This window comes from Phyllopteryx taeniolatus, chromosome 1, assembly GCF_024500385.1.
Source record: "Phyllopteryx taeniolatus isolate TA_2022b chromosome 1, UOR_Ptae_1.2, whole genome shotgun sequence".
NCBI lineage: Eukaryota > Metazoa > Chordata > Actinopteri > Syngnathiformes > Syngnathidae > Phyllopteryx > Phyllopteryx taeniolatus.
The window spans coordinates 5,859,826-5,872,948 of NC_084502.1; the positions used below are offsets into that span (position 1 = coordinate 5,859,826).

Below are 13,123 nucleotides of genomic sequence, written 5' to 3' on the forward strand. Positions count from 1 at the left end.
TCCAGGCCAGTTTAATGAGTTCAACCACAAAAATAAAGCAACACCTCCATCTTTATGATGACTTTTGTCACTTAGGGCATATTTCATTCCCAAAAACCTTGTGGGTTTTCTTTCTTTCTTGAACAACAATTCACCCAAGCGCTGCACGAAGATGCTGAGTTTTGGTAACTGTTGACCCGAAAACTCAAATTGACGAACGACTGTGTGGAGAAACGGAAAGAGGCAAAAAGTGGAGAGCAATTCTTTTTGAAATACACTGCCTGCGTCCCAGGTGACATTATTGCCAGTCCACTTGACTTGCCACTTGCCAGGTGCCATCACAGTCCAAACAGCGGTGGCCTGCTTATTGGACTCACACAAACACATTCAATACGTTGAAATGTTCCAGAGCCCACATTTAATACCATCCATCCATCCATTCTCTGTCGCGCTTCTCCTCACGCGGGAGCCTATCCCGGCTGTCATCGGGCAGGAGGCGGGCGGGGTACGCCCTGAACCGCTCGCCAGCCAATCGCAGGGCGCATACAAACAAACAACCATTCGCGCTCCGTCAGTCAGTCGGTCACAGTTTTAGAGTCTCCACTGAATGCACCTTTTTGGGATGTGCCCGGAGAAAAGCCGATCCTATCGGGCCTTTTTGGCCCGTGGGACTCCCGAGGCAGCCGACGGGTACCGGCTGGCCAAGCGGACTGCAGCTTTTGAAAAAAACATCTCAGCCTATATCTGTGGCTGAGATGTGTGTTGTATTTCCAGGTGTCCAAAAGGGGCTTTGAATGTCTCAAAGGTTCCGGTGGAAGAACGTAACCTCTGAACTGCCAACTTTTACTCTCATCCAACTGGACGCACGCTTCCTTGACTTAGTTGCAGGTTGCCACGATGACGCACGAGCGTGTCCCTCCTGACCTTTGACCTCTCCAGCGGAAGAACGTAAGTTCGGCCGTCCGTCTGAGAGGTCACATCCGTACAGTCGTCTTCTTCTACCACCCTTTTGAGTCTTTTTTTTTTTCTTTTTTCAGTTTTCTCCAACAACACTTGACATGCGGACTAGAAAGTATTACACAGTATTACATTTTGCTTTGCGCTTTTGGTGGATCATTTAAGTTATGGCTTTAATTTCATCAATACGAGGACGATTCCGATAGACATTGACTATTTTATTTGAAAGTAAGCTTTTTCAGAGCTCAAAATGTTTTGGTTTCACGCAGAAGTCAAATTCTGTGATTATCTGGGGAGGCCCAAAGCAGGATTTGAACCCCCAACGCCAGAACTGCGAGGCATATGCTAACCACTCATTCTTGTTTCATATTTTCACGTGTGTGTCGATTGTCATCCGTTGCCTTGGTTCACCCTTTGAGGATTAACCCATTGGGGAAAGAAGCTAAACACTCGTACCCGCTCGAAAAACAAGAAAGCACCAAGAGTTGTGTACTTCTGTCATATTTCACGGAGCTCAGAATCGGATGATTTTCATTCTTCATGTACAGATGATCTTTCATCTTTCAGAGCTGTCACGCCTTATCGAACAGAATATTTCTTAATCATGAGGTTTTAACCTGTGCTGGGTTTTTTGAAGCTGAAAATACAATTGTGTCGAGCTGGTTGACAAGAACATTTGGGTTTCAATCACTGCTTTTTCGACATATATTTTGAGTCTTCATTTCAAACGCAGTTTATGCTGTATATGTATTTCGAGATGTTGTGTTCCACACGTATGTGGAAGTAACGAATTGAATATTGGTAGAGCGGAAACCGTTGCGGGAGCGGGGGATTAACTACCGTCAAGTGAGCGGACTCGCTCCCGTGTTGTCCATCGTGTAAAGGGATGATTTGCTTGAAAGCTCTTTTTGGGACAGCGTTGTTACGTTACGTTACGTTACGTTTTTGGAACAAGCCAGGGTGTGAAAAATAGCCTAACCCACGACTTAACACTCATGGACTCATCCATTCCACTCTTGTGAAAAGACAGTCTAAGTGGGGGAAACATTATCACTGTGTGTGCGCACGTGTGTGTGTGTGTCAAAATGATGGATGAGTGTTTGCATGTGCGCCAGTGCCTGCACAATGCCAAATGTGCGCCCGTTTGCTAGCCAAGGTAAGGCGTGCCACCAATATGCGAATACGCAACACACCGGGAAATTGTGACATCATACCATGACACGCAATCACGGCGACATCATCCCATGACGCGCAATCACGGCGACATCATCCCATGACGCGCAATCACGGCGACATCATCCCATGACGCGCAATCACGGCGACATCATCCCATGACGCGCAATCACGGCGACATCATCCCAAGACGCGCAATCACGGCGACATCATCCCAAAACGCGCAATCACGGCGACATCATCCCATGACGCGCAATCACGGCGACATCATCCCATGACGCGCAATCACGGCGACATCATCCCATGACGCGCAATCACGGCGACATCATCCCATGACGCGCAATCACGGCGACATCATCCCATGACGCGCAATCACGGCGACATCATCCCAAGACGCGCAATCACGGCGACATCATCCCAAAACGCGCAATCACGGCGACATCATCCCATGACGCGCAATCACGGCGACATCATCCCATGACGCGCAATCACGGCGACATCATCCCATGACGCGCAATCACGGCGACATCATCCCATGACGCGCAATCACGGCGACATCATCCCATGACGCGCAATCACGGCGACATCATCCCATGACGCGCAATCACGGCGACATCATCCCAAGACGCGCAATCACGGCGACATCATCCCATGACGCGCAATCACGGCGACATCATCCCAAGACGCGCAATCACGGCGACATCATCCCATGACGCGCAATCACGGCGACATCATCCCATGACGCGCAATCACGGCGACATCATCCCATGACGCGCAATCACGGCGACATCATCCCATGACGCGCAATCACGGCGACATCATCCCATGACGCGCAATCACGGTGACATCATCCCATGACGCGCAATCACGGTGACATCATCCCATGACGCGCAATCACGGCGACATCATCCCATGACGCGCAATGTCTGTTTTGTCTTCATTTTTTCCTGCTGATTATTTCCACAACACAATGAACTACTGTCCATTTATGATGACAACGTATCTTCTTTCCTCCTTTAGTTGAAGATATACTGCTCCACGTGTTGTCATCTGTTATTTTATTGTTTTACGGGCACAGTTTTAGCCAATTGAAACCAATTGAACATGTAGTACTTTATTAATAAATATGTAAAAAATACAAAATAAAAAAGGGAACGTGACGAAGCACCATTTAGCTGTTAAGCTGCAAATGTTTTTTTATATTTTTTCCCAAAATGTCGACATTTTTAAATCTAGATTGGAAACTTTAACATGATTTCCAACCCCTTCACCTCGTGCAGTTATTTTGCCTCTTCTTTTAATCATCATAATAATGGTATTTTGAATTGTACCGGTATCATTTCATTGAATATTCTTTTGTATGTTCTGAACCTTATCTAACAACATTTCTTTCATAGCCTCTTCATCAGCTGTTTTTCTTTTCTTTTGAATGAATGTGAGGCACGTTGACTTGCTTTTGAAAGTGCACACAAACACGCAAGTTGGCCAAACTTCTCGACGCATCCATCCGCAAATCTGCACACGTCGCGTGTGATAAACACAAATTGCCGCAGCCGAGCAAACAAGGCAGACATTTGCATTTCACGCATTCCGTACTCTTCAAATTGTCACGTAACAACAATCAAGCGTAATAATTCCCAGAAAGTTCAGTGTGTGACTAAAATAGTAATGAGGTGACAGTGTATCTACTGTTTGTGTGCGTCTACTTTTGTGTGTTGCGTGCACACCAGCACGAACAAGTTCATCATTAGTTCATTTACACGAGTTTCTATTTTTTTTTTTTTTTTTTTTTACCTAACATTACGCTTGTTTTTCTAGTCGTGTTCAACTCGTGGTTTTGTTTGAAAGTGTCATTTTAACAGCCAAACAAACGTAATGTAAGAAAATGGTATGGATTTATACAGCCATTGTCAGTCATTTCAATTGCTTTTAAAGTATGCAACTAAATAGGCCTCTTCTAAACAAAAGAATTAGTAGAAAAATAATCATTTTGCCATCTAGTATTGTGACTTTGCCTCGTAAGATACAATATGTTGTACATTATTGATACTTGCCATCCATTAACAGTCTGCGTCTTTTTCCGAGCGGCAATATTCCGGAGGATATTTGTTGGGTATTCTTCTTTTGGCTGGGATTTCTCTGCCTGGCCTTGATCAGCTCCACTTTTGCGGTGGTAAACTCGTCTGGAACGTTTGCAGGATTTATGTGTAATTCGGCCAAAGCAATTCAAAAGCCGCAAACAAATCCAAGCAATAAAAAAAGCTGGCGCCGTCATTCTTCGTGGCCGCCACGACGACCTACAATCGGTACTGGCATCATCCCGAAAATATTTTGGGGTATTGAAGACAATTCAGTCTTACACAAACGCAACATACTGTATACTACACGTTTTTGTAAATATTGAAAATAAAAAAAACTTTTTTCTGGCCTTAAAGAGGCAATTCAATTAGGAAAGGAAATTACACAACCATGTATCATTTTTTTGTGTCGTTGCAAATGTGCATTTCTGTCCCCTGCATGCGCCACATGCGTGGATCCGTGACATCTTTGTTTTGTTTTGTTTTGTTTTCCAGCATTTGGTGGACGGAAGTATGAAAGTGACATGCATCCACCAAGAAATGGAAGCAAAACTCAACCGTGAAGAAGTAAATAGTAAAAGAGAATAAACGAACGCAAAAAGCTCACGATGGACTCCCGCTTCTATGTACTTGTGCATCCTGTACGTCGGAACGCGTCGGAGTAGTAAAGCTATAATTGCACTAAGTGTTGGTTTGAAATCCACGTGGCCATACATACGAAACAATCAGAAGAAAAATAGTAAGTATGGCGGTAACCGGGCGTGCCGTCTCGTGCCACGTGACGACATATTCTTACAAACCAAAGACCGCCGTCATCTACACTATTTTGATATCTTGTTGTGAATGAACTTTAACCCACACTGCCCGCCTGGAGCCGCTCTGAGAAGTAGCCATGTTTTGTCTAACACGTCTGATCTTTCACCTTTGGTTGGAGCATTGCAAGTTTGCATCAAAGAAGCACGCTACTGACAGCTCAAGCTTTGTTTCTTTTTTTATTCATTAGTCCAAAGGGAGGTCTGGGAGCTCAGGTCAAAAAGGTCCATATCAAAATAAAGAATTGTATATTATCCCTGTTATCGCACGATGAAGGCACGCCTGAAGAAACAGAAGGCTTTTCTCAGGAGGTGTAAAAAAAAAAAAAAAAGGACAACCAGACATTGAGCAAACATTCATGCATTTTCCACAAGCGCTTGTGCTCATTAAGGTCCCGGCTGACTTTAGGCGAGAGAGAGAGACGGGGTAGCCTGGAGTCCCTGGAGTCCTGGACTGATCGCCAGTCAGTCACAGGGCACATAAACAACCTTGCACACGTATGTACAATCCAGTCTTCAATTAACCTACGTTAACGTGCGTGTTTTGGGAATGTGGGAGCGAGTTGGAAAACCTGACGGAAACCCACACAAGTACGGGGACACAATGCCAACGCCACACAGGCAGCAGGCCCGAGGACAGATTCAAACCTGGGACCGAACAGCTTGAAAAGGCCAGAAAAACTAACCGCTGTCAAGCTGCCCCGTTGGGAGTTTCAAATATCTTTGCTGTCCTCTAGTGGTCTAATAGTGGCATCATTTTCCCAAGGCTAAATACATATTGATTATTATTATTATTATTATAGTAGTAACAGTTGTGGTTGAAGTAATAATAGAGTAGTAGTATTAGTAGTAGTAATGCAGCCTTATGGGGGGCACAAGCCAGTGCAAAGTGTAGGCCGGTCCCAAGCCCGGATAAATGCAGAGGGTTGCGTCAGCAAGGGCATCCGGCTTCAAACTTCGCCAAACAAATATAAGAAGAAGTGGGACACTGAGAGGACCGAGGAGAGGCGAAAGGAATACATTGAGATGCGACACAGGGCAAAGGTAGAGGTGGCAAAGGCCAAACAAGAGGCATATGATGACATGTATGCCAGGTTGGACACTAAAGAAGGAGAAAAGGATCTATAAATGCTGGCCAGACAGAGGGATAGAGATGGGAAGGATGTGCAGCAGGTTAGGGTGATTAAGGATAGAGATGGAAATATGTTGACTGGTGCCAGCAGTGTGCTAGGTAGATGGAAAGAATACTTCGAGGAGTTGATGAATGAGGAAAATGATAGAGAAGGGAGAGTAGAAGAGGCAAGTGTGGTGGACCAGGAAGTGGCAATGATTAGTAAGGGGGAAGTTAGAAAGGCATTAAAGAGAATGAAAAATGGAAAGGCAGTTGGTCCTGATGACATTCCTGTGGAGGTATGGAAGCATCTAGGAGAAGTGGCTGTGGAGTTTTTGACCAGCTTGTTCAATAGAATTCTAGCGCGTGAGAAGATGCCTGAGGAATGGAGGAAAAGTGTGCTGGTGCCCATTTTTAAGAACAAGGGTGATGTGCAGAGCTGTGGGATTTACAGAGGAATAAAGTGGATGAGCCACACCATGAAGTTATGGGAAAGAGTAGTGGAGGCTAAACTCAGGACAGAAGTGAGTATTTGCGAGCAACAGTATGGTTTCATGCCTAGAAAGAGTACCACAGATGCATTATTTGCCTTGAGGATGTTGATGGAAAAGTACAGAAGGAGCTACATTGCGTCTTTGTAGATCTAGAGAAAGCCTATGACAGAGAACCCAGAGAGGAACTGTGGTACTGCATGCGGAAGTCCGGAGTGGCAGAGAAGTATGTTCGAATAGTACAGGACATGTACGAGGGCAGCAGAACAGCGGTGAGGTGTGCTGTAGGTGGGACGGACGAATTTAAAGTGGAGGTGGGACCGCATCAGGGATCCGCCCTGAGCCCCTTCCTGTTTGCAGTGGTGATGGATAGGCTGACAGATGAGGTTAGACTGGAATCTCCGTGGACCATGATGTTCGCAGTGCATGGAGTAGGTGGAGGAACAATTAGAAAGATGGAGGCATGCACTGGAAAGCAGAGGAATGAAGATTAGCCCAAGTAAAACAGAATATATGTGCATGAATGAGAGAGGTGGTGGGGGAAGAGTGAGGCTACAGGGAGAAGAGATAGCAAGGGTGGAGGACTTTAGATACTAAAGCTTCTATGTTTTGGAGACAAAGTTGGAGAGAGCAGACTTGGATGGTTTGGACACGCCCAGAGGAGAAGTAGTGAGTATATTGGTAGAAGGATGATGATGAGGATGGCGCTGCCAGGCAAGAGAGCGAGAGGAAGACCAAAGAGAAGGTCGAGGGACGTCGTGAGGGAAGACATGAGGGCAGTTGGTGTTGGAGAGGAGGATGCAGGAGGTAGGCTGACATGGAAAAGGATGACGCGCTGTGGCGACAAGCCCAAAGCAAAAGAAGTCGTCGTAGTAGCAGTAGCAGTGCCAGACCCTTACAACTGAATTCGTCTTTTTTTTTATATTATAAAATGAGTGGTGAACATTTCAAATATAATGGGTCAAGTGAGTATGCATGATTTTATTTTTGTAAAGCGTTCGCCGGAAGTCGTCCTGCCACTCAGGCAAGCGGTCGTAGTAGCCTGCGCTAGCTTGTACGTCCACGTATTTTCTTCCGTCCTTTTCTCATCTCCGCCGCTGAAACGGACGCTATCGACTTCGCTCTCGCCGAAGTCACGGCGCGGCTCCATTTGTTTTGTTCTCTTGAAATGTGAGGCGAATTTTTAAATGTCGCCTTCGGTATTCGGATTTGGGCGCAAGCTAACATTGCAGTTAGCCTCAATGACGATGAAGCACCGAACACTAACTTTGCGAATTGTGACAATTTCACATCTCATGTTGCCCCCAACATGTTTCTCTGCGTTGAGATTTTCACGTGTCCACCTTCATGTTAGCGTTTGTGTTTCAATGCTTACGGCTGCGGTTTACTGTCGTGAAGAGTTCACAAGCGATCGTTCCGATTGAACGCCCATTTGGCGATTTTTGCGTACGATTGTACCAGATGGCATGTAAATAAGTGCACGTGTCAACGCCAGCCAGCGACTACACAGACGTGAGCAAAAAAGCATAAAGAATACAAATATTAGGACGTCACAGACTGTTAAGTCGGCATCGAGCGTGTACGACAATTATGGACACGCCCCGCCGGGCCGCAAAAACCAGACCAAAAAGAGCGCAGTGGGAGGGAGAAGAAATGCGCTATTGGACGCCGAGGTCGGCTTACGCAAACATGACGAGGGCGAGAAACGAACGCAGTCCCACACTCAACAAAAGGACCCCAAGGATGTCATCGTGCACGAGGGGGCACTGCCGGCATTTAGAAGGCCTTCTTACTTCACTACAACCGTGTTCTTGTTGTTTTTATCTTGAATAGTTGCTTATTTCGCGATTATTTACTGTGAAAGCATCTTTCAAGGCTCTGGTCTGCATGAGGTCGCAGCCGCTAATAACAATGAACTCAATACTGCTTGCTGAATAATGGCCCCAAAAAGGAAAAGAAGTTAAATACAACGTGGGTTCATATGTGGAAAGCAATTCTCATTTTCTGGAACTATATTTTATAAATTGTCAGCAATCACTTTTGCCTTATTTTAGTCCTATTTGAAAGCTAAATATAATTGAGAGTGAGCAGTGAATGACAATTTCCAGCCTAATTGATATTTTCATTTCATCTATATCAAATTAAAACCATTTCTGTGTAAGCCTGAGAAAGAGAACTCTCCATCAAGCAAGGTGACCCCGGGTGACCCCGGGTCACCGCAGCAAGCACATACCACGAGGAATTGAATGAGGACTTCAGCAATGTTATTTTGAAGTTGCACTTGTGTTTCATGTGAGATGAAATTCGAAATTCAAAGGTTGCAATTCTTCTTTTCGAGCGGCTTCCTCAAAAAGCGAACCTTTCCGCTCTTCTGTCCGACTTCACGTTGTCGTTCCATTTTGGATATTCCGGCCACATTTCCCCAGCATGAAGCCAATTTCCGAAGGTTCTCCCTTTACCGCTCGTCGGCTCGTTAACGATGGCCTTCGTTTTCATGAAGGCAGCTGTCAATCAAGTCATCGGTCGCAGCTGTTGTCAGATGAGCGTGCGCTCAGGCAGGCAGGCAGGCAGGGCGGCTGCTGAAGGCTTTTTTTTAATTCTTATTATTATTATTCACATTTATCCATTTGACATGCCGATGTTGAAGGGGGGACCCGTCGCCATCAAGAAGGTGGCTGAAGCGGAATACTTATCCAAGAAACATTTCTACCAGTGGAGGACGACTGCTTTCTCGAGTGAGGATGAGGAGGATGAAGAGGAGGAGGAGGAGGAGGAGCACGTGACAGTGAGTGTTCAATGCGCAGTCAATGACGATGTATTTGTTCATGAGGAGGGCTGAGGGAACGTCCGAAAGTTCGCATTTGCATCAAATCGGTTCATTTTGCAAACGCCCCCTGCTGGCCAAAACCTCGATTGGCATTGCAACGGCTTGTGGTGGCCTTTTTCGCTTTGACACTTGCAACAGTGTTTGTAAAAGTGATCTAAAAACAGCATCATTGGATTTTGTAGGGTTCACCGGTGTCATTTGCGTACGATGATTGTGTTGAAATCAACAAACGCAGTCGGACACGTGACGTTTGTCATTCCCCCACGACCGAATCGCAGCTCGATCGATACGCGCTTGATTCAAAAAAAAAACTCCCGGATTACTTGAGACTCTGCAAAATTCGTCCCATCACGAGTGCAAGCGAGAGCGCCGGACTCAAGACTCCAGGCTCTGTGTCTTCTTCCTGGAGATCACATTTCAAAATGGGATCGTGAAGCGCGGAATGATCAACGTGGATACAATTACCGCATAGATAAAGGCAAATAACATTTGGCCTTTTGGTTTGCCATGGAGCAACTTTTGAGATTCGGGACTTGCTCGGTGTCTTCGGCTTACAATTTTTCGGCTTTGTGTTCTGAAGCGCCTCTTTCCGAAGTCTCGTGGAGAAGAACTCACTTCTCCCCGAGACCTCTGGAGCCCAATTCTTCATGAGATTTGCCGAAGAACCTTTGTGATAACCCAAACAAATGAGACGAAACAACAATCATAGTTTCCAAAAAAGAAATTAAAAAATGTTGAACCCAATGAAGGTTGCGGTTTTTGAACTTGGAATGGAAAAAACAGTGAGGCAGGTTTAGGGCTTGAGCGACGTGGAGCGACGCGGTCGTCATCGCGTGTCACAAAGCTTTCGGTGGACTTCTTTCAAGGCGATGTCATCGAACGGCTGTAATCCAGGCGTTCCGAGTCCCCGGCCGCCGTCTCGAAGAACCGTCGTCGCTGCTCGGTTTACCGTAAGCCGGATTAAGTCCCGTCCGTCCATCTCGGCGGTCCGCCCGCCATGGTGAGCGTCGTTCATCCGTTTCAGAAAATAGCAGTTGAAAGAAATCGAGACGAGGATCGCAAGCGCTCGGCTGAGCCGCTGACATTGCGGTTGCAAACTCTTCTTGTTGCCATTTTGATTGTGGTCGTGAAAGACTTCGGACTTTGGAGAAACAGCTGTTGCTCTACTTTTTGTCAGATATGCTTCTTATTCACAGATTGTTTCTGTGCCTATCGTAGCGGTCATAAACGCTTGCACCGTGCTACTGTTTCGCAGGAGGAAAAGCCCGAAGATGGAGAAAAAGCTAACCAGAAAATGCCGCCCGATGACGAGCTTAGGGCTGCCTTACTTGCGTACGGCGTCAAAGCGGGGCCAATCGTGGGTAAGCGATTTCAATGTTTTTGTTTTGCTTCCGACATAAATTGCAGTAAGAATGTTCGCGTCTGTGAGGCTCCACCAGGGCCGTGTACGAGAGGAAGCTGATGCGGCTCCGGGCCGCCGACGGAGCCCAGAGTCGAGCGGTCGCTTCCGAGGATCGCGACGACGAGGGCGATGAAGACGCCGAATCGGGTAGCGAAGGCCCGCTTCGCCGTTCCTCTCGCACGGGTGTCGCGGTGCTCGATAACCCTCCTTTATGCTTGCTTTCTTTTCCCGTGTGTTCCGAAGGACCAGAACAGGAAGACGAAGAGTCGGACGAGCGCGGAAGCGGCCGGGTGAGTCGGCTTGACGTGGAATACGGAGACAAAACTATCGGGACACGTGGCCATCGCACAAAGTGGGATTTTTCCTAGGATCCAAAAATGTCGTTTCCAAATCGAGACCATTTCAAACGTTGCCACGCGCGGAAGCAACGAGATTGTTTGATGATGGATGGCTGATGGCTAACTTCTACTTTGGATGTGCCCTCTCAGAACGGCCACGTTTACCAGCGGTGCTTTTTACCGTCATCCAGATTGGTAAAAACATGCAGTTCATCTTCTCCTCTTTTCAAGCATTTTGGACCCATTTTGAATCTGGTTTTTGTAGCGCTTCGGAACTCGTGCCTCAAGACGCGCCGAACTTTGCCGCAAGCCGGCCGTGGAGAAAGTTTCTAAATGGTCAACGCGGAGCGGGGGTGCTGTTCAGATTCTCGATGAGACGAGCGGAGCGTCCATTGTAGATCAACACTCAAAGGTGTACACTCTTAAATTACGGGGAGTTTTTGTTTGTTTGTTTGTTTGTTTGTTTGTTTGAAACCCGCCGCCATTTGCCTGAGGGGGTGTGAAAATCCTTCAAGTTTCAGTGCTAAGCTATTTTACTGCAATTCTAGATGCTCTGCTCGGTGCCATGTTGTGTGTTTTTAGTTTCGTATTTCAAATCTTGTAATACCGTTAATCTGGCAGGTCTCCTCTCGCTCAATCCAAGATTCACAATGTTCCTCTGAGAAATTCAGCATCGCTGAAATGGTTGAAAAGGTACGTTTTGGCCTTTTGAGGGAGGTTGTTTGGCGGCGTCTCCTCAGGAATGCTCACTCGCTGATTTTGCACTCTTATCCAACGAAACAACAGATGGAGAAACAGATGTCTCCCGCTGCCGACAGCCAGCGGAATGAGCGCGACGGACGCGAGCCTCGGACTCAATCCGACAGGGTCAGTAGTGATCGGCCAACTTGAAGTGGAACGTGCAGTTGTGTATCTTTAAAAAAAAATACAAAATAAATAAATGTTGTCTCGTTTTAGGCGGACACGACGAGTGCAGCGGATGAGCGGCAGTCGCGATACTCGACTCCCAAAGAGTCCCTGTCCAACGTGGAAACAAAGGTGTTATCTTTAACCACAACAACATGCTAATGTTAGCCACTTGTTTGTGTTATTAGATGACTAATGTCACATTTATTTTTTGGTCCGTTTTGAGCCTTGATTTTGTTGGTAAGTCGATCTTCTGCTTCCGCAGGCCCCCACGAAAGATGACTTGCCTTCTAACATTCAACCTTCATGCACGGTGTTCAAGTAAGTCAGTCATTGCACAATTGGACACTGCGGGCTTCAAAGACTTTAAAAGTAAAGAAGAGTCATTTTAATGAAATTTGTGTTGCTGTGTTTTTTTTTTGTCAACAATTAATATAACATATTTGATTTCATATTTCCAATAAACGTTGATTGCTTTTGGGTGAACCTAAAATGCAGGATAACCTTTCGAGGTGAACTTAAGTCGACCTTCTCCAGACATTTTCTTGACTGAGCTTTTTTTTTTTCCTTTTTGTGTTCTAGCGCCACCTGTCGGAGGCCCATCAAGGGTGCAGCAGGGAGGCCCGTTGTGTTGAAGGACCCGAAGCCTCCGGTCAGCCCCGCCACCCTGGAGAGAAGAGAAATGGAGCGCCAAATGGTGCCCGTCCAGCTCCAGGTCGCGGTGTTTGTCGTCATCGCCCTCTTGCTCTTTGCCATTGTTGAAAGCGAGCCACTGACTCCACTTTTGGCTCTGATGAATCATTTCATGCGAGGTTTCATCGATGATGCGGACGGACGGACGGACGGACGGACGCCGACATTCTCGGGACATGAATGAGTAAATGAGTCGTCATTTATTTTACTTTTTGCTTTGAATGTTAAACATAATCAGTCTGTTAAATCTCAAATTTGGAAAGTCTCCAGTTTCATTTCAATGTTTTGCACATATTTGATTTTGTAGTATTTTTGTAACTCGTGTTTCAATAAAGGGATATTTTTCTACGCAGTGA

General features: G+C 46.2%; 1 protein-coding gene across 4 annotated transcripts; it reads left to right on the forward strand.

The window, feature by feature from the left end:
* Window positions 1-596: 596 nt before the first annotated feature.
* LOC133474471 (lamina-associated polypeptide 2, isoforms beta/gamma-like) lies at window positions 597-13,115 on the forward strand. 4 transcript variants are annotated; one of them, XM_061766267.1, is made up of 12 exons: window positions 597-927; window positions 9,249-9,386; window positions 10,684-10,789; window positions 10,858-10,977; window positions 11,074-11,120; window positions 11,319-11,363; window positions 11,434-11,580; window positions 11,790-11,861; window positions 11,955-12,035; window positions 12,126-12,206; window positions 12,340-12,395; window positions 12,657-13,115. In XM_061766267.1, exons 3-12 carry the CDS (start codon window positions 10,723-10,725, stop codon window positions 12,949-12,951), a joined length of 1,011 nt encoding a protein of 336 aa, XP_061622251.1. In that variant the 5' UTR covers window positions 597-927; window positions 9,249-9,386; window positions 10,684-10,722; the 3' UTR covers window positions 12,952-13,115. The 4 variants fall into 4 exon arrangements, with proteins under 4 accessions (XP_061622251.1, XP_061622242.1, XP_061622224.1 ...); XM_061766258.1 differs by lacking the exon at window positions 597-927 and adding an exon at window positions 7,211-7,408; XM_061766240.1 differs by lacking the exon at window positions 597-927 and having other exon boundaries at window positions 9,101-9,386.
* The last annotated feature ends 8 nt before the right edge of the window (window positions 13,116-13,123 follow it).